Source organism: Bos mutus, chromosome 8, assembly GCF_027580195.1.
Source record: "Bos mutus isolate GX-2022 chromosome 8, NWIPB_WYAK_1.1, whole genome shotgun sequence".
Taxonomy (NCBI): domain Eukaryota; kingdom Metazoa; phylum Chordata; class Mammalia; order Artiodactyla; family Bovidae; genus Bos; species Bos mutus.
The window spans coordinates 46,356,114-46,374,131 of record NC_091624.1 but is presented as its reverse complement, the minus strand read 5'-3'; the positions used below and the strand labels follow the sequence as shown (position 1 = coordinate 46,374,131).

Genomic DNA, 18,018 nt, shown 5'->3' with positions numbered 1-18,018 from the left:
GTACCTACATTTTAGGCAATTCCAGTTTTGACCACACCAGTCACATCAACCTTGGGAAGACAACATACAAGCCTTGAGATGGACTAGACCAAAAACCTCCCTGAGAATTGCTTCTGCTATTAAATTATCCTGCAGTGATTGGAATACTATGGAGAAGGGTTTGGCAGAAGGTAAAAAAAAAAAAATAAATAAAAAAATACAAAACCCTAATATAGCAGGCATTTTAGGTCAGTTCTCACAGTATTTAAGAATCATCATTTCTGTGTCTTTTCTGCAGAAGGTCAAAGCTTACAGAGGGGCTGAGATCCTTAATCAGCCAATTCAAACACAAAAAGGCAATTCTGGGCTCAGAGCACCAGTATCAAGGGGGGCCCATCTAGTGCGGAGCAAGCCAACACTGAACATAACCAAGGAGCCCATCCATTCTTCCTCCCAGAAACTATGGCAGATCCTTGTCCTCTCTTCCTTGAGCCCAGATGGAATGAAGGTCACTGATAAGAGCAGACGTGACACAGAAACTATCTGACACTCATATCTAACCCACGTCCCACCCTAACCTCCCAGATGAGCAGGAGGAAGCCCGGGGAATGACAGCCCAGTTCACGGTCACCAGACACAACACGGGGGTGCCAATTCTGCTCCCTCTCTGCTCACTTGTTAACATCTCTCTATGAAAAATACAAATATTCACCCAACTATAAAGTTGACATGTTTAAAGCCTGGACCCTGAAGAAGTCGCCAGGCAATCCCAAAGTGGTCAAATTCCCCCAGCAGTGGGCTTGCTCTCCTTTATTGCTGTTCTTGTTTTGTAGGTTTTTGTTTGTTTGTTTTTGCCTCATGGCTTGTGGGATCTTACTTTCTGACCAGGGATTGAACTCAGGGCTCTCAGGGCAGAGTCCTAACCACTGAACAGCCAGGGAATGCCCTCCTTTTGTATTTCTAGTTTATTTAGATTGCCAGTACTCAACCAGGTAGCCCACATAAACCTAGAAATTATATTTGCAAAATGTTTTTCTACACATACAAATATATGCACAAACATAAAAGTACCAAGACATATAAGATGTTTGCACTTTAATGATGTATATTACAAGTTACGGGGCCTCCCTGGTGGCTCAGTTGGTAAGGAGTCTGCCTGCAGTGCAAGAGACCTAGGTTCCATCCCTGGGTAGGGAAGATCCTCTGGAGAAGGAAACGGCAACCCACTCCAGTACTCTTGCCTGGAGAAACCCCATGGACAGAAGAGCCTGGTGGGGACAGTCCATAGGGTCGCAAAGAATTGGACATGACTCAGTGACTAACACCTTCATTATAAGTTACATCATTAAATGCATACATACTAACATGAATGACAAATTTCAAACAAATACAAATAAAAACTAGAAGTCTATTAGCAGTGTGTCCTGAACTGAAAGACTGAGGTCCTCAAACGGTCAGGGCACAGCAGAGCCTGTCTCACTTTCTTCATAAACATGTTAATACTTTCCTGAGTTCCGCAGGCACTCTTGAATTGTCTCATTTGTCAACCTTTGCCCCAGCATTTCCAAGGCATCCATCGGGGTGTTGACTGAGGTCCCCTGTCCCTTCTTGGTGACTGGCAGCATCACACAAGGCATGTGGAGAGACCCAGGCCTATTCTCTGGTCACAAGGATCTCATTTCATGTGAGGCCCAACTGCCTCAGGAGCGAATCACAGAAGTCACAAGGAAAAGATAGCTGCAAACTCACTGAAGAATAGCTTCAGGCCTAGGTTGGGGGAAAGTCACAGAGACAGAGTTGGAACGGGCTTTCACAAAGGCAAAGGACCCTCAATTCAGGCCTAGACTTCAGGATGGGAACCTGAGGAGCTCCCCCTGCTGGTAATCCTGCTGCTCTGCGCCCCTGACCTGCTTCCCAGCAGCAAACAAGCCACACAGGCACTGGGCATTGGACTTCGCCAGCACCCAGAGCAGTTGGGGGCAGTCCAGGTCAGCAGAGAGTCCTGCCCCAAGCAGGGGATGAGGGCCCATCTGGAAGAGGAGACTGCTGTCACAGAGGGAGAAGGCATCTGTGATAGGAGACAGAGGGTGGGACAGCGAGGGGCAACAGACCTCAGAGGAGGGCACCTGCCTTTCTCAGGAGGGTGAGGCCCCTGGCTGCCACCTCTGCACTGGGGACAAAGCAAAGGCCTGGAGGGAGGAAGGTCTCCGGCCTCACACCCCGCTCGGCCTCACTGCCTGACACTGCGGTAGAGCTGGATGGGGACAGACTCCGAGCAAGAATTTAACCTTAAAATGGAGCAAACACCACCCGCCTCATGGACTGTGCTGCAGATTCAACGCTGTGTGTGTGAAATGCTGTGCACACCACCATCCACAGTACATAAGGAGGGCACCCAACACAAGTTTATATTCTCTAACAGTTACACTGAAAACATGAAAAATAACAATACTAGTTTTCATAAAATATGGTACTAACTCAAAGTATTCTAAAAAATTTCCTTTCAATATGTAATATAGATAGCTAATGGGAAGTGGCTTGATAACACAGAGAGCTCGATCCGGTGCTCTGTGATAACCTAAGGGAGGTGGGATGGGGGCGTTGGAAGGAGGCTCAAGAGGGAGGGGATATATGTGCACCTATGGCTGGTTCATGTTGCTGTACAGCAGAAATAAGCACAACATTGTGAAGCAATTATCCTCCAATTAAAAGTAAGTTAAGAATTTTTTCACTGCAATATGTAGTGTTAGCTGCTCAGTTGTGTGTCTGACTCTTTGTGACTTCATGGACTGTAGCCTGTCAGGCTCCTCTGTCCATGAGATTCTCCAGGCAGGAATACTGGAGTGGGTTGCCATTCCCTTCTCCAGGGGATCTTCCTGACCCAGAGACTGAACCCTGTTCTCTTGCATTACAGGCGAATTCTTTACCATCTGAGCCACCAGGGAAGCCCCTCAACATGTAATCAATATACAAAAAAAAAAAAACTGTTAACGAGACAAATTATAGTCATTTTTTCTACCAACTCCTTGAACTACAGTATCGAGTTATATACTACAGCTCATCAGATTTAGCCACAGTTCAGGCGCTCCACAGGGCTCCCAGGTGGCGCCAGTGGTAAAGAACCTGCTTGCTAATGCAGGAGATGTAAGATGTGGGTTCGATCCCTGGGTTGGAATGATCCCTGGAGGAGGGCATGGTAACCCACTCCAGTATTCTTGCCTGGAGAATCCCATGGACTAAGGAGCCTCACAGGCTACAGTCCATGGGGTTGCAAGGAGTCAGACATGATTAAAGAGACTTAGCATGCATGGACAGGCGCTCCACAGCCTCCCTGGGCCAGGGGGTGCCCTGCTGGACAGCACAACCTCTCAGATGTCTCAGAGTGGGTCAACCTGGCCCTGAGCAACCAGGGAGGAGAGAGGATGGTGGAGGAGGGAAGGACAGGGAGGTGTTAGGGGCCACTGTTAGAGGACAGAGGGGTGCAGGGTGGGAAAAAGAGGAGGGGGCAGGGAGGGAATTAGAGTCCTGATGGTTCAGGGACAAGCCATCCCCTCTCTGAGTTGCCCTAACCGCTATGGAGACAGAAATTAGGACACAGTCCCTCCTCCCTCCACTCCTGATCCCCTGCCCAGGAAAAAAACACTCACTTTCAGTGGCGTCTGTTGGAACCAGCAGCCATCTTCTCCTCTGAGATCCTTCAGGGGCTGCTGGTTTCTGTAAAACACAATGGAGAGCAGCCTTGGTCTTAACCGGGGGTCCTAGGTTACAGAACTGAGCCTAGTAAACCTTGTTCTGAAATTCTGGCAGATGCAGCCATAAGCAAATCAAAACCAATGCAGGACCTTTGAGGGGAGCAGACAGAAGAGTCATTATTTTATATACAATTGTGTTCTTATAAAACTCTAATGGTTCAACAATAATACTTAAATGTGAATGTGTGGATGGATGAATGTTAAAAATTATGACAATAAATTCTATAATGAATTATGAGTTGGATAAACTCATCAGGTTATAGAACATTGTAATACAAAGATACAGCCTCAACAAGAAATGAGCAATTTACTGAAGAAAAACACACATGGAGTTGAGGTATTATAAAACTCTTAACTTAAAATGCTAACTCTTTTCATAAGAAAAATATAGAATAGCTAAAAGATCTCAATTCCTCCTAGATTAATTTATAAATTAAGGTAATACTCAAAAACCTCAAAACTATTGAAATGATATGACCCCAAACTGTAAACGTCTCTGTATGTGTGTGTGTGTGTGTGTGTGTGTGTGTACATATATATATATACATATGTTTAGTCACTCAGTCATGTCTGACTCTTTGCGACCCCATGGACTGTAGCCTGCTGGGCTCCTCTGTCCATGGGGATTCTCCAGGCAAGAATACTGGGGTGGGTTGCCATGCCCTCATCATATATATATATATATACACACACACATATATACATAGTGAAAATACTTCTGTATGTTGACAAAGAAATTTTACTTCAAGTAGATTCAACAATAATACTTTTGAAATAAATGTGAAATTCCCACTATGATGAGGAATGGCTTAAAAGTATGTAACAGTCACACAGAAAAATATTATGTAGCTCTGACTCCATCACTGGGTCAGTCATGGGAGGAGTGATTACCCTTCGCCTGCCCTGTTCTAGACAGGGATGTGGTGACAAGACAGATGAGAAGTAGCATCAGAGCTGCCAGTGGACCAGAGCAGGGGTGGGCTCCCTTCCCCTCCATGCCCTGGTCTCTCTCCAGAGCAGGGGGTGGGCTCCCTTCCCTCCATGCCCCGGTCTCCCTCCATCACCACCTCCCCAGAGAAGAGGAGACCTGACCCATTGCCTCTCCCTGTCTCTACCACAGTCCCAAGCAAGCAGAAGGGCCAGAGCCCCACACTCACCAACAGGCAGTCTGCTTGCTGCATCTCGGACTGGGCATTGTCTTCTGTCAGCTTCTTTTTCTGCCAAGGGACCAGAATGGAAAGTCAATCTCCATTGGTCAGCCTGTTGTTGTGTGCATGGTCCAGAGCCCCAGACCTTCCTGGGGGACATAAGTGCCAGAAAAGGGCCTCGAAAAAGCAAGGCACTGACCCAGGAGTCACAAACCCACAAACCCCTAAGCTTCTGGGGGAGACAGTGGGTTCTCCCTTCCCACCTACACCTGTGCTGTGCCCCCCAAGTGGGCATAGACTCAGCACATCTGGGCTCTGATGATGGCACCCAGACTCTGGTGTGATGCTAAGGGGAACTGAGCACCCCTGCCTGACACCCCCCACGCCCCAGGGCTACAGAGTGAGGGTGTTTCAAACAGTAAGGACAGGGCCAGCGCTGCCAACCAGCCTTAGGACAGCTCTCAGCAGGCCAGTCTCCCTCCTACATTCAGCCTAGAGCCCCCAGGCCAGTTCAGAGGGTCAGGGACAACAGCATAGGACAAACCAGGGACCATGTCCACCCTGGGCTTTGTTGTGATGCAGTTACTGAGGGTCTGAGGCCGCCAGATGCTGGAGAAACCGATCACCTTGTGCCAGCACTCATTAAAGGGACCTAGAAGAGAAGAGAATCCACTGAGTGGTGGGGAGGGCACTCTTGCTGCACCTCCCTTCCTAGGGACAGGGTGCAGGTTGGGGGCTCAGACACTGAACAAAGAGCCCTGGGCCTGTGACTGCAAGCGGGACATTCTGAATCTGGAGAACCCTCAGGGAGAAGAGAGGGAAGAAAATGAAGTAAAATGAAACCCATGTAAAATCTCTGTGCAGTGCTACTGAACCACCCTCTTCTCCTCCTCCCACCAGACTCGGCCAGGGGGAAGAGGGGACCGTCAGCTGAGTTGGGGGCCCGATGTGATCAGTTTTATAGGACCAGGTGAGGTGGGAGGAGGAGGGGTTTCTTGGGGAACAGATCAGAGACAAGCCAGGAGGAATAGGAGGATTGGGGAGATGGAGGAGGGAGCCAGCACCTCCTCCTTCCTTCTAGAACCTCACCTTTCAAGCAGCACCATACCATACATCCGATTAGGACAGCGGTGATTACAATTCCAATTACAATTATTGCAATCATCAGCCTTGAAGGGCCTGAGGAGGGAGAGGGAGTCATGGGTAGTCTCTGGCTCATGGTTGCTCTCTCCAGGAACTGGGGCCTCCCCATGGGCCAGGGTACCTGATTCTTGGTCCACACAATTGATGTTGCTCCAGGGGGTACAGTCCATAACCATGATCTTCCCATCAGGGCACCTGGGTACAGACACAGGGGACCCATCAGGGACAGCTGGCTGGATGAGGAGAAAGAGGGGGCAGCCTCCCGTCCTGGGTCCCCTGACAAGACAGTGGAGGGGAGACAGGCTCTTGCTGTCTGCAGGGGAGGGTCCCCTCACTCCCCCTCCCTGGGCGGGAGAAGGATCCAGGATTGTGTACTGCGGCCCCCAGGCTCCTACTGAGTGTTCAGAGCTGTCCTTCAGGAGCTGGGCTTCCTCTGAAAGGCCCTCCTGGCCTCCCTGGGCTGCACGGGAAGCTCTGTGAGGGGCAAGGGGGGGCCTCGTCCAGGTCAAGGGTCAGAAGGGTGTGGGCACAAGTTTGACTCATCCTCCAGTCAAAGTTGAATATGAGGCCCTCTCATCCACCTGTTGACTCTTACTACCAATCTCAGCCAATACTGGAGCATCAGAGGATAGTGAATTACTATTGGCCCCCGAGTCCCCAAAGAGGAAAGATTCAGGTGCTACTGGGGAACAAGGGGCTGGGTGTGAGGCCTGTCAAGTTGGCTCCGGTTTTATAGGAACCTTGAAGGAGCACACACATGGCCTCCTCATGACTTCTGTCTGCTGTCAGCACTTCGGTCTTTCTAGGCCCCTCCCGAGGAGACGTGGGAAGGGGCCACTGGGAAAGCCGTGCAGGACAAACAGTGGTGGTAGGGAGCACTGCTGCAGGCTCAGGAGACCCCACAGGCACAACGAGCTCTGGGAGGTGGGAGGGGCTTCATGGAAGCAGGAGACAGAAGTGGGTACAAGGAAACTGGGGTCTCCTGTGGGTTGGAAGCCCCCCTAGGCTCCTGTGTCTCACCCGGTGCTGCATTTTTGACAGAATTCAGGTGCATCTTCTCCACGGAAAGTGCCAGGTTTGCACTGACACTCAGTGTCCTTGGTTGGGGTGCAGCGATTTTTTTCTTCTTCTCCTAGAGACCAAAGATAAGGTTTTGAGAGTGTGTTTCCCTCATATGTCTCTCAACCCTTCTTCACAACCCAGATCTCCATCCACTCAGTTCAAGAAGTAATTCGGAGGGCTTGCTGGGTGGTCCAGTGGTTAAGAATCCGCCTGTCAAAGCAGGGGACGCAGGTTCCATCCCTGGTCTGGGAAGATCCCATATGTTGTGGGGCAGCTAAGCCCGTGTGCCACAACTACTGATCCTGTGCTCTAGGGCCTGTGCACCACGATGAAAAGCAACAAGGAGTAGCCCCCCTCACCACAACTAGAGAAAGCCCTTGTTCCACAACAAAGACACAGAACAGCCAAAAATAAATGAATTAATCTTTTTTTAAGTAATTTTGTGGTCATTTTCTGTGGCAACACACATAGACCATCCATAGAACAGCCACTGTTCAGGTGTCACCAATAGAGGCATAAAAGGGACTGTGCATCATTACGGATTGCATCAGGGTTGGGAAGAGAAATGAGAGAGCCCAGAAAGAAGTGGGCTGGGGTGAGGTGTAATCTGAGACGCTGTGGATGGAGAGGAACCCTTGGATGATGTCTCAATGGGTGATGCCCTGCTGGAGAGGCAGAGGGACCTCAGGTCATGAAGGCTGAGAGAGGCTGAGACCCCAGAGCAGAGGGCATGGCGCCCGCAGGAGCCTGGCCCAGGATCAGACACATGACACAGCTCAAACCCAGCCCTGCCCCACTCCCCCAGGCCTTCTGCACTGTTACCATCCAGCTCCCTCCATCAAGGGACACGTTATTCTCCTCTTTCCAGCTGTGTTCTGAAAGACTTCCCTACCAGTTGGCATGCGTTATGCAAATAACTTCTGTTTTCATTATTTTACTGACCTAAGACAAGATGAAAACCTAGCTGGGCTGGAAATCAGATCTCTGACTCCTCGTCCCATTTAATCCCATCTCATCACCCAGCACTCTAACTGCAGGCATGGGGGACCACAGGTTCTGTACCTGATTTGCAAGTCGTGCAAAGTAAGCAAGAAGGGAGGGTGTTTGAATGATTGGTGTAGTCTATCCCATCGGTGCATGGGGCACAACCTCTAATGGCTTCTTCCATATAGAATCCTGGGAAGGAAGGGAAAAGCTGGTGAGTAAATCCCCGCAGGATACCCTGAGGCTGCCAGTGTGGCTGGGGAGGCCTCTTTTGGCCATCTGTGGAATCCACAAGGGGAACTCTTCTCAACCGGGCTTTCATCTTTTGATTCTTCATCTAACACATACCCTAGACCAGTACTGCCAACAGAAATATATTACAAGCCACACATCCAAGTCACATTCATAGCTGGCACATTAAACAGTAAAAAGAAAGGTCAGGGGCTTCCCTGGTGGCTCAGTGGTAAAGAATCTGCCTGCCTATGCAGAATACATGGGTTGGATCCCTGGTCTGGGAAGATCCCACAGGCTGCAGAGCACCTAAGCCCACGTGTCACAAATACTGAGCCTGTCCTCCACAGCTCGGGAGCCACAACTACTGAGCACACAGGCTGCAACTACTGCAGCCCGTGCACCCGAGAGCCTGTGCTCTGCAACAGGAGAAGCCCCCCAGGGAGAAGCTCAAGTACCGCAACTGGAGAGCTGGCCCCCTCTCCACAACTAGAGAGAACCCATGCAGCAACACAGCCTCAGGCACAGCCAGAAATAAACACACAGACATGAAGACAAGGGTTGGAGACCAGTCCTAGAATCTACCTGGTGGACATAACTTCTGCTGGGGGCTCCGTTCCAGTGGGGCTGATGACTGCTGGTGAATTTCATCCTTCCTTACAGACATGGCTGAAGCAGCTTTGACCTATGGGGACAAAGCAGGGACAGGCATGAGTGGCTTCCACACTCTCACCCCTTCTAGGACCCACCCCACATTTCCTTGACCACTACATGCAAAATCAAACACAACTGGGATCTTTCTTCCCAGCTCTAAACTCTCATTCATGTTTGTTCTTTGGCCTTTTGTGCCAGCAAGTAACTTACACTTAAGTTTTTCCCCCTGTATTCCTTCCTCTTAAAATATGTTTATTCCAGAAAGTATGTGCTCAGATACGTCCAACTCTTTGCAACCCCATGGACTGTAGCCCATCAGGCTCCTCTGTCCATGGGATTCTCCCAGCAAGAATTTTGGAGTGAGCTGCCATTTCCTCCTCCAGGGGATCTTCCCGACCCAGGGATCAAACTTCAGTCTCTTGCATCTCCTGTGTTGGCAGGCTGGTTCTTTACTACTAGTACCACCTGGGAAGCCCAGAAAGTATGGGCAAGGAAAATTTTTTTTAAGAGAATACAGAAACCATAGAGATCCCCTGGATTAGAGAAAACATCCATTATTTTGTGTCTTGACTTCTTCTATTTGACCATATGTGTGAATACGCTCAGGTTCTCTCTTTCTTTCTCACATGTGCGTGCACACACACACACATATTTTCACAAATGAGGGTTCTGTCATGCATACAATTTTTCATAATCAGGATATAGAATCACATATTGAGTAATGGACTTGTGGCTTTAATCCAACACGCGGTCCCCAAAAGGAAGCTGTCAGTGTTCCACAAAATACCAGAATCACATGGAGAAAGAAGAAATAGCAATACAGGGTTTTTAGCCAAGTCTCTGTGCTAAAATGGAGAAGGCAATGGCACCCCACTCCAGTACTCCTGCCTGGAAAATCCCATGGATGGAGGAGCCTGGTGGGCTGCAGTCCAGGGGGTCGCTAACAGTCAGACACGACTGAGCAACTTCACTTTCACTTTTCGCTTTCATGCATTGGAGAAGGAAATGGCAACCCACTCCAGTGTTCTTGCCTGGAGAACCCTAGGTACGGGGGAGTCTGGTGGGCTGCCGTCTATGGGGTCGCACAGAGTCGGACACGACTGAATCGACTTAGCAGCAGCAGTTAGCAGCTGTGCTAAAAATGACACAATGGGGCCAGTCTGAAATCACTGGAGCCTGAGGCTTCCACCAGGATTAATGTGTTGATGATAGTGTTCTGACGTTCAGGGTTGTATTGTCATTTGGGGGGAGACTGTCCTCATTTGTGGGAAATATACATTCAAGTGTCCAGTCATGGGATCTGTCATGTCAGCAGCTATGTTTCAGATGATACAGGAAACAAAGGGTTTTGTATAGTTTTGTAACTTTAATCTGGGAGTGATTTAAAGTACAAAGTGACATGAAGAGGAAAAAAAAAAAAAAAAACAAAGTTAAAGTGGAAACAGCTTATGTTGAGCCCAGTTCAACTGCCTGGATCTAAACAAGATAAAATGCCACCTGTTAAGTATTTGGGGACAGCTAAGCTCATATGTGTCCCTAATCATCCCTTCCCCAGTCCGGGCCTCCTCCGAGTCACCCCAAATTGGTGGACTCTCCTTTCCCTGCCCTCACAATCCTATGCCTTCCTTTCTTCCCTGGTTCTCCTCTCACAGACTCTCTCCCTCAATGTTTTGCTACAAACAGTTTCAAACATCCAACAAAGTTCTAAGATTCATTCACTAAACTCTTATATGCTCACCACCTAAGTTCTGTAACCTAGGTGTATCACATATTTCTTTCTCTATCCATCCCCTCTGTCCATTCTCCTAAGTGTCTCATTTTTATGATGAAATTCATATCTGCAACTCTTAATACATCGGCATTATGTCAGTAACTCAAGCTCAGTATTTCTTTACAGTTTACTTTAATGTTAAGATTTCCAAAGAAAGACGTGCACAATCTTAAGGGAAATCCAAACCCTCTATCTAGATCATGGAAATTAGCTTGCTTCAAAACATTCCCTCATGCCCCTTCCTCAGTTATCCTAATCTCTAATGTGACTCCAAGAGGGAGTGGCCTTCATCATATGGAGGAAGGTCCCTTCTACCCTGATAAAATGAGACTTTTTTCTGACAGTAAAGACTCTGCCTGCAACGTAGGAGACCCAGGTTCAATCCCTGTGTCAGGAAGATGTCCTGGAGAAGGGAATGGCAATCCACTCCAGTATTCTTGCCTAGAGAATTCCATGGACAGAGGAGCCTGGCAGGCTACAGTCCATGGGGTTTCAAATTGTTGGGACACGATTGAGCAACTAACACTTTCCCCTTTTCATTACAGGGGGTTAAGTGTCAGTTCAAATTCTTTTTCTGCATCTGTTAAGCTGTTCATATAGCTTTTCTCCTTTACACTGGTTTGTGTGTGTGTGTGTGTGTGTTACATTTTTAATTAGAGGATAGTTACTTTATGTGATGGTTTCTGCCATAGTTTTTAAAGATCTAGAATTTAGTTAACTATTTGCTTTGTAAAGGAATTTTGCCTCTGCTTTTAGGAAGGGTATTTAAAAGTATTTTTTCTTCTTTTCAAATGTTTCCGTTAGGTTTAGGTATTAGGGTTATGTTGGCCTTAGAAGAACTAGTGAAGAACTCCTGTTGTCTGAAAGAATTTGTGTCAAGATTTTTGTTAGTTCTTTTATGGTCTGAATTTTTGTGCCCTCCCCTATGTCCTAACGTGGGGGTCTCCTGGTTATCCACTCCCAGTCTCAGCAATCTCATGGATCCTTGAAACACTCTACTGGAATGGAAGAATCAAAACCATGACACTGTGGTGCCCCATCTTTACTTCTTAGACTGGGAAAGTGTTAAAGTTCAGTGTGCAAGTGCGTGCGTGCGTTAGTCGCTCAGTCGTCTCCGACTCTTTGCGATCCCATGGACTGTAGCCTGCCAGGCTTCTGTCCGTGGAATTCTCCAGGCAAGAGTACTGGAGTGGATTGCCATCCCCTTCTCCACAGGAACTTCCCAACCCAGGGATCGAACTCTGGTCTCCTGCATCACAGGCAGATCCTTTACCGTTTGAGCTCAGTGTGCAAGGGTGCAGGGAAATAGGGCACCCTTGTGGACTCCTGGTGTGAGTTAAAATGGTCCAGTCTTCTTTGGGAGAACAGTTTGTCATTATCTAGGCAAAAGTGTAAAATCATCTAACCCACTGACCCAGCAATTCCACTTCTAAGGAGTTACCCAACAGACAATGCACATGGCTACACTGGATACTTGACAGGCACCCAGACCCATTCATCACGTGTGTTCAACATGAGTCCTACCTATTACAAACCGATACTTTAAAAACGAATTCTATACTTCCTGTGAATACAAAATGCTATTTCTTTCCAGATTTTTGGTACTAATTTGGTCAATGAAAGATGTGTATTTTCACGATTCCTGTAACTTTGTTAGACCCTCAATTTTTTTTTTATTTGACCCTCTAAGCAGCTTTGAAAAGAGCCTCAAACAATGCAAGAAGGCGGTGCCAAGTGTGCACATTTTTCCCCATGGTGAGTTTCTTAAAAATGCACACTCAGGGACGGGGAAGCCTGGTGGGCTGCCGTCTATGGGGTCACACAGAGTTGGACATCAGTGAAGCGACTTAGCAGCACCAGCAGTGCTGAAACACATCCAGAGCCTCCAACTCCCCTCTGAAAGAAAGTGGTGAGAATCTGACCCAAGCTGAGTTGATTGGTGGTTTCTATTCATAAAGTGCAAGGAGCTGGAAGCAATTTTGAAGTTGTTCTCCTTTCAGAGAAAAGGAAATGTAAGGGTGCTTAAGGCAGTGGTGGGGGAAGATGGAGCCTACACTTAGTGATTTACAAAGGACACGTTTTAGAAGATACATGCAGTGCAAAATAGCAAAAGAGAGAAAAGAGTGAGGAGGGTATGCAGAGGGAAAAGGGAAGGAAAGGAAAGAAATGAGATCTGATGCTCCCAGGGCCTGGGGCCAATCCAGAGGTCAGGCTCTCCAAGGAGCCAGATCTTCCAGGCAGCAAGTAGACGCCAGGGATCCGCACTCCTCTCGGGCCCCCCACCAACACGCCGCGAATTGGACTTGCCCAGGCGGGTCCTGACGGGATTTGCCCAGCCAGGCGCGCCCGGGCCTTTTCCGGGCCACCAAGAGCGCCTTTTGGAGCCAGGACTCGCGGCGGGAACTCACCAACAGCAAGACACCCAAGACGGTGAAGATGAGAGCCCAGGGGCCCCGGAGTCGAGGCCTGGGGCCCTGGGTGCACCCTGCCCGGGAGCTCGAGGAGGCTGCTGCCCTCTGTCCCCTGCTGCCCGGTGCGGTCGGGGAGCGTTCGCTGTCCAGGTTGCCGCGGGGTGACAGCCTCCAGAGCCATCAGAAATGAAAGTGTGTTTTGTGGGGCGCGCGATCACCCCTGCGAGGTGCGCAGAGCGGAGCTCAGCTGTTTAGCTTAGCCTACCTCTACTTGGGATTGCGCCACCCGCGGTAGCGAATGAGCCAGTGCTTGCTGATATAATCATTACCACTTCCAGCCAATCACGCGTGGCTCAGGAGAGGAGCCCGGGCTTTACCAAAAGGGGAATTTCCGCCAGCGAACCGCGTGTGACACGGTTTTTCATTCAGCGCCAGGCAGGTCTGTGCCTTCGTTCCAGGCAGGTCCTAATGCCCCACGGGTTGAGAAAATGAATGAATCACCTGTCTTCTAACTACTGCCTTCTGCCCACTCCCAGCTTCTGCTCCTCCCCGCCCCGCCCTTCATTGACCAGGGCCCCAAGGAGGCCAGAGAACATGGACAGCCAAGAAGGAGATCCAAGAGGTGCCCTGTACTGTACTGTAGGGGAGTGATGGGTCAACTAAGAAATCTTGAATTGTTAGAAAAATGAGGAGGTTGCAGGACTCATTGCACTTTCTGAGATTTAAGTACTTAGGAAATGAGACAGACCTGGTGAACCTTTTTGCCCTGGGCCTATATCATATAAATAGTGTTAATAATCACTTTACTATAGAATTACAAATAAGTATTTATTTAAAGGCAAAGAATTGTTGTTTAGTTGCTAAGTCATGGCCAACTCTTTTGCAAGCCCATGGACTGTGGCCCGCCAGGCTCCTCTGTCTATGGGATTTCCCATGTAAGAATACTGGAGTGGGTTGCCATTCCCTTCTCCAGGGGATCTTCCCGACCCAAAGATGGAACTCAAGTCTCCTGTGTTGGCAAATGGATTCTTTACCACTGAGTCACCAGGGAAGCTCCCAAAGGCAAACAATACACACCATATTTTCCTGTTGTGAACTCTACTTTTCAAAGATCTGAAGTATCATTAGCACAGTTTCTAAGTTTACTTTTTCACTTTTATTTTATAAACCTGAAGTTCTACCCAACAGAACATTTTGGAGTCTGGTGAATAACTCCCCGCCCCAATATAAGTGGCATCCAGGAGAAAGAAGGTGGCCTGGCTGTGACTATGTAGTTGAAACACTTTATTTGCAGATGAATACATCCACCAAGTCCTATTTTTTATGTTCACAACTCTGAATGTCTCTGATTTCACAAACTGGGGTCACCATTCACATTGAGGCAATGCAGCACTTCCTATCATCAGGCTCAGAGAAGGGTCCAAGTCACCCTGGACTGTCCCATCTCCCTAGTTTGCCAGGATCAACAAGTTACCAAATCAGGATTTCCCTGGTGCTTCAGTGGTTAATAATCTGCCTTTCAATGCAGGGATCTCAGGTTTGATCCCTGAGAGGGGGAACTAAGATCCCACATGCCTCAAGCTACTGAGCTGGCACACCCCCAGCTACTGAGTCCTGCCCTCCACAACTAGAGAGTGCATGCACTACAAGGAAAGAAACCCACAGGATGGAAGGAAGATCCCCCTGCTGAAACAAAGACCCAAGGCAGACAAATCAATAAATACTGGCTTTTAAATAAAATCTATTTTTAAAAAGGTACCATACCGCCTTTGATGGTACCTAAAAAGCTAGCATTCACTCCTCAGGGTTCCCAGTATCTTCTTCTACTCTTCCTCTCACCTCCCAGAGGGTCTCTGATATGTGTGGGCTCTCCCCACGGACTCCATACTTCTGCTGTTCCTGAGCCCAAGTCTGTCCCCCATACTTCACTGGTGCTGGGCCCTCTATCCTATGAGGGTGTGAGTGCTTATGACAGCAAGGCAAGTACAAATTGTTTGTTTTTTTTTTTTAAAGTTTCCATCAAAGTCTGTTACAGCACCTTTCAGATTTAGTCATGCAACATAAAAAGAGAAAGGAACCCTTATTATGAAAACCTCTTCCACTGAAAGGAATAATCTACTCTCAGATGAGCCTGGTTCCAAAAGGAGTTAAATCCCTCTCTGCCTTTGCTTTCTGGACAGGAAGCGCCACAGGCCTGCTTCCTGTCAGAATGTTGCAGACTGGAAACAAGGGTTTCTGTCTTGGGCTGCCGGGCAGCCCTGGGAGGTGTTCTCGAAGTTGCCCCCTCAGAAGCCTGGTGGGGGCCCAGGGTGGGGAAGAGCTTTCGTATGTGTTGTTTGTCACAGCAGTGCCCCGCAGCCAGACCCTGTATTGGATTCTTTTTTTCTTTTTTTAAATTGTGGACCAGAATACCAACATGTCCACTAAGAGCTCTGAATTCTGATCATCCAGAGTCAATAAATCCCTGTGTGACTTGAGGAAAGTTTGGGGTTTTGTTTGTTTGGAAAAAAATTTTTAATTAATTCATTCATTTCTGGCTGTGCCAGGTCTTCATTGCTGCGCACTGGCTGTTCTCAAGTTGCGGAGAGCAGGGGCTACTCTCTGGTCCTGGTGGGCGGGCTTCTCATTGCCCTGGCTTCTCTTGTTGTGGAGTACAGGCTCTAGAGCCCAGGCTTCAGAAGTTGTGGTGCAGGAGCTTAGTTGCTCTGAAGCATATGGAATCTTCTCGGAGCAGGGATCGAATCCCTGTCCCTGCTTTGCCAAGCAGACTCTTAACCCCTGGACCACCAGGGAAGTCGGAGAAAGGTGTTTTGTTTTGTTTTGTTTTCATTTTATTTTTGGCTGCCTTATGGCATGTGGGAACTTAGTTCCCTGACCAGGGAGCAAACTTGTGCCCCTGCAGTGGAAGCACAGAGTCCTAACCACTGGACCACCCGGGAATCCCCGTGTTTTGTTTTGTTTTTAATTTAACAATTTAAAAAAAGGTACACTTTGTCCCTTGACCCCTGAGGCCTGAGGCAGGTCTTTTGTTAACAGTCCAACTAGGGGAGCGGGGAGTCTACGCTGGTCCTGGGGAGGGGAGCTGCCAGAGAGAACCCAAGGCAGATTGGATGCAACGGATGACTTGGGCTGGTGGAGGTCCTGTGTACCCCCAGCCTCATCACCTACCATGACACTGAGAACCAAGAGGAAGCAAGAGACATTTTAACCAGCCCCGCAAAACCTCCTCAGTCCCTGTGCTAAAGCCTGCAGTCATACACTCTCTTGAGTCTGTTAACTCTCAGTTTACATCCAGTCCTTTTTTCTTTTCTTTTTGCCTTTTCATCCTCTTCACCCATTTCTCCCACCCCACCCTGCTGCCTCCTACTTCTGGCAGCTATCAGTTTGTTCCCTGTATCTCTGAGCTTGTTTTTTTTTAAGATCTCACATATAATAGAGATTATATTGTAGTTGCTTTCTCTGTCCTGTTTATTTCACTTAGCATAATGCCCTCAAGGCCCATCCATGTTGTCACAGATGTGTCTTCTTCAATGTCTTCTTTTCAATATGCATATCTTTTACCTCCATGGTTAAATCTATTCCTAGAAATTTTATTCTTTTTGATGCAATTGTAAATGACATTATTTCCTTAATTTCTCTTTCTGCTGGTTTATTATTAATATAAAGAAATACAATGGTTTTTTTCATGCTGATTTTGTATCCTGTAGCTTTATTGAATTCATTTATTCTAAGAGTTTTTGATGGAGTCTTGAGGGTTTTCTATATATAAAATCATGTATCTGAGAACAGTGACAGTTTTACTTCTTGGTTTCCTATTTGGATGCCTCTTTTCCTTGCCTAATTCCTCTGGCTTGGACTTGTAGTACTTATGTGGATAAAAGTTGTGAGTGGGGCATCCTTGTCTTTTTCCTGATCTTAGGGGAAAAGTTTTCAGATTTCCTGTGAATTATGCCACGCAGAGAACTTCCAGATAAGGAAGACACCTCTAGATCAGCAAAGGGTACTTCTTATTGCCCTTTAGTTACAATCAAAAAACATTAAACAAGATTCAAATACCACTAGGCTTCTCTCAGACCTCTCTTGTGAAGGAGTTATGCTTTCAAAAGCCCAGTCACATGTGGGATCCTCCCCTTTAGAGGAAGGACACAAGAAGACACCAGAATGAATCCGCTTTGGAGGGAGCAGTCATTGTAACCGCCATTACTCTTTCTCCTGGGGCAGCTGAGAATGGTATGGGTGACGTCATGTGTCACCCCATCACCTTTTGGGACATCTTTTCATGGGCAGATTTCTCCCTGTCCTTAGCTGCAGTCAAGAGCCAAACAGGACAGTGCTGGAGAGAGATTGCTCATAGGAACCTTTATGTATTATCTGATTGTTGCCATAATGGTATGTTTATTTTCTATAACAGTTAGTGTTAGTTGCAATCTTGCTAAACTCTTTGCGACCCTATGGACTATAGCCTGCCAGGCTCCTCTGTCTATGGGATTTCCCAATCAAGAATACTGGAGTGGGTTGCCTTTCCCTCCTCCAGGGGATCTTCCTGACGCAAGCATTGAACCCAGGTCTCCTGCATTGCAGGCAGATTCTTTACCATCTAAGCCACCAGGGAAGCCAGGAAATGCAGGTCCCTGCTTTCCGCTACAGACCAGGGCATACAGGATGGGGGGTGAGCTTTGTCTGGACCACTTCCCTCCCACGGGGTCTTCCCTCCCTACGGTGATGACATTCCCCCTCTGAAGATCTCATGCTCCCTCTGAAGGTGTGAATACTCTGCCACGGTCTGCCCTCATTCACTTGCAGAATTCTGAAGAGCTCTGTACAGACCTGCCCCTGTCCCGGCCCCAACATAAAACCCTCTGACTTCTCAACTCCAGTCCTGG

General features: G+C 48.0%; 1 protein-coding gene across 3 annotated transcripts in view; it reads right to left on the bottom strand.

Annotated features, from left to right (window-relative positions):
* Positions 1 to 796: 796 nt before the first annotated feature.
* LOC138988882 (tumor necrosis factor receptor superfamily member 10B-like) overlaps positions 797 to 18,018 on the bottom strand; it is a 37,063-nt gene continuing 19,841 nt past the window's right edge. The window contains exons 2-9 of one of the 3 annotated variants that reach the window (XR_011465108.1): positions 8,885 to 8,984; positions 8,147 to 8,260; positions 7,043 to 7,154; positions 5,969 to 6,217; positions 5,431 to 5,531; positions 4,889 to 4,948; positions 3,627 to 3,693; positions 797 to 1,746 (exon numbers count right to left, since the gene is read on the bottom strand). Coding sequence is in view for 1 of the 3 variants with exons in the window: in XM_070375543.1 (XP_070231644.1) it covers positions 5,522 to 5,531; positions 5,969 to 6,217; positions 7,043 to 7,154; positions 8,147 to 8,260; positions 8,885 to 8,984 (585 nt within the window). In the remaining 2 variants the exon portion in view is untranslated. Of the gene's footprint in view, positions 1,747 to 3,626; positions 3,694 to 4,888; positions 4,949 to 5,422; positions 5,532 to 5,968; positions 6,218 to 7,042; positions 7,155 to 8,146; positions 8,261 to 8,884; positions 8,985 to 18,018 lie in introns of those variants that run through there. The other 2 variants (XR_011465109.1, XM_070375543.1) reach the window with 2 other exon arrangements.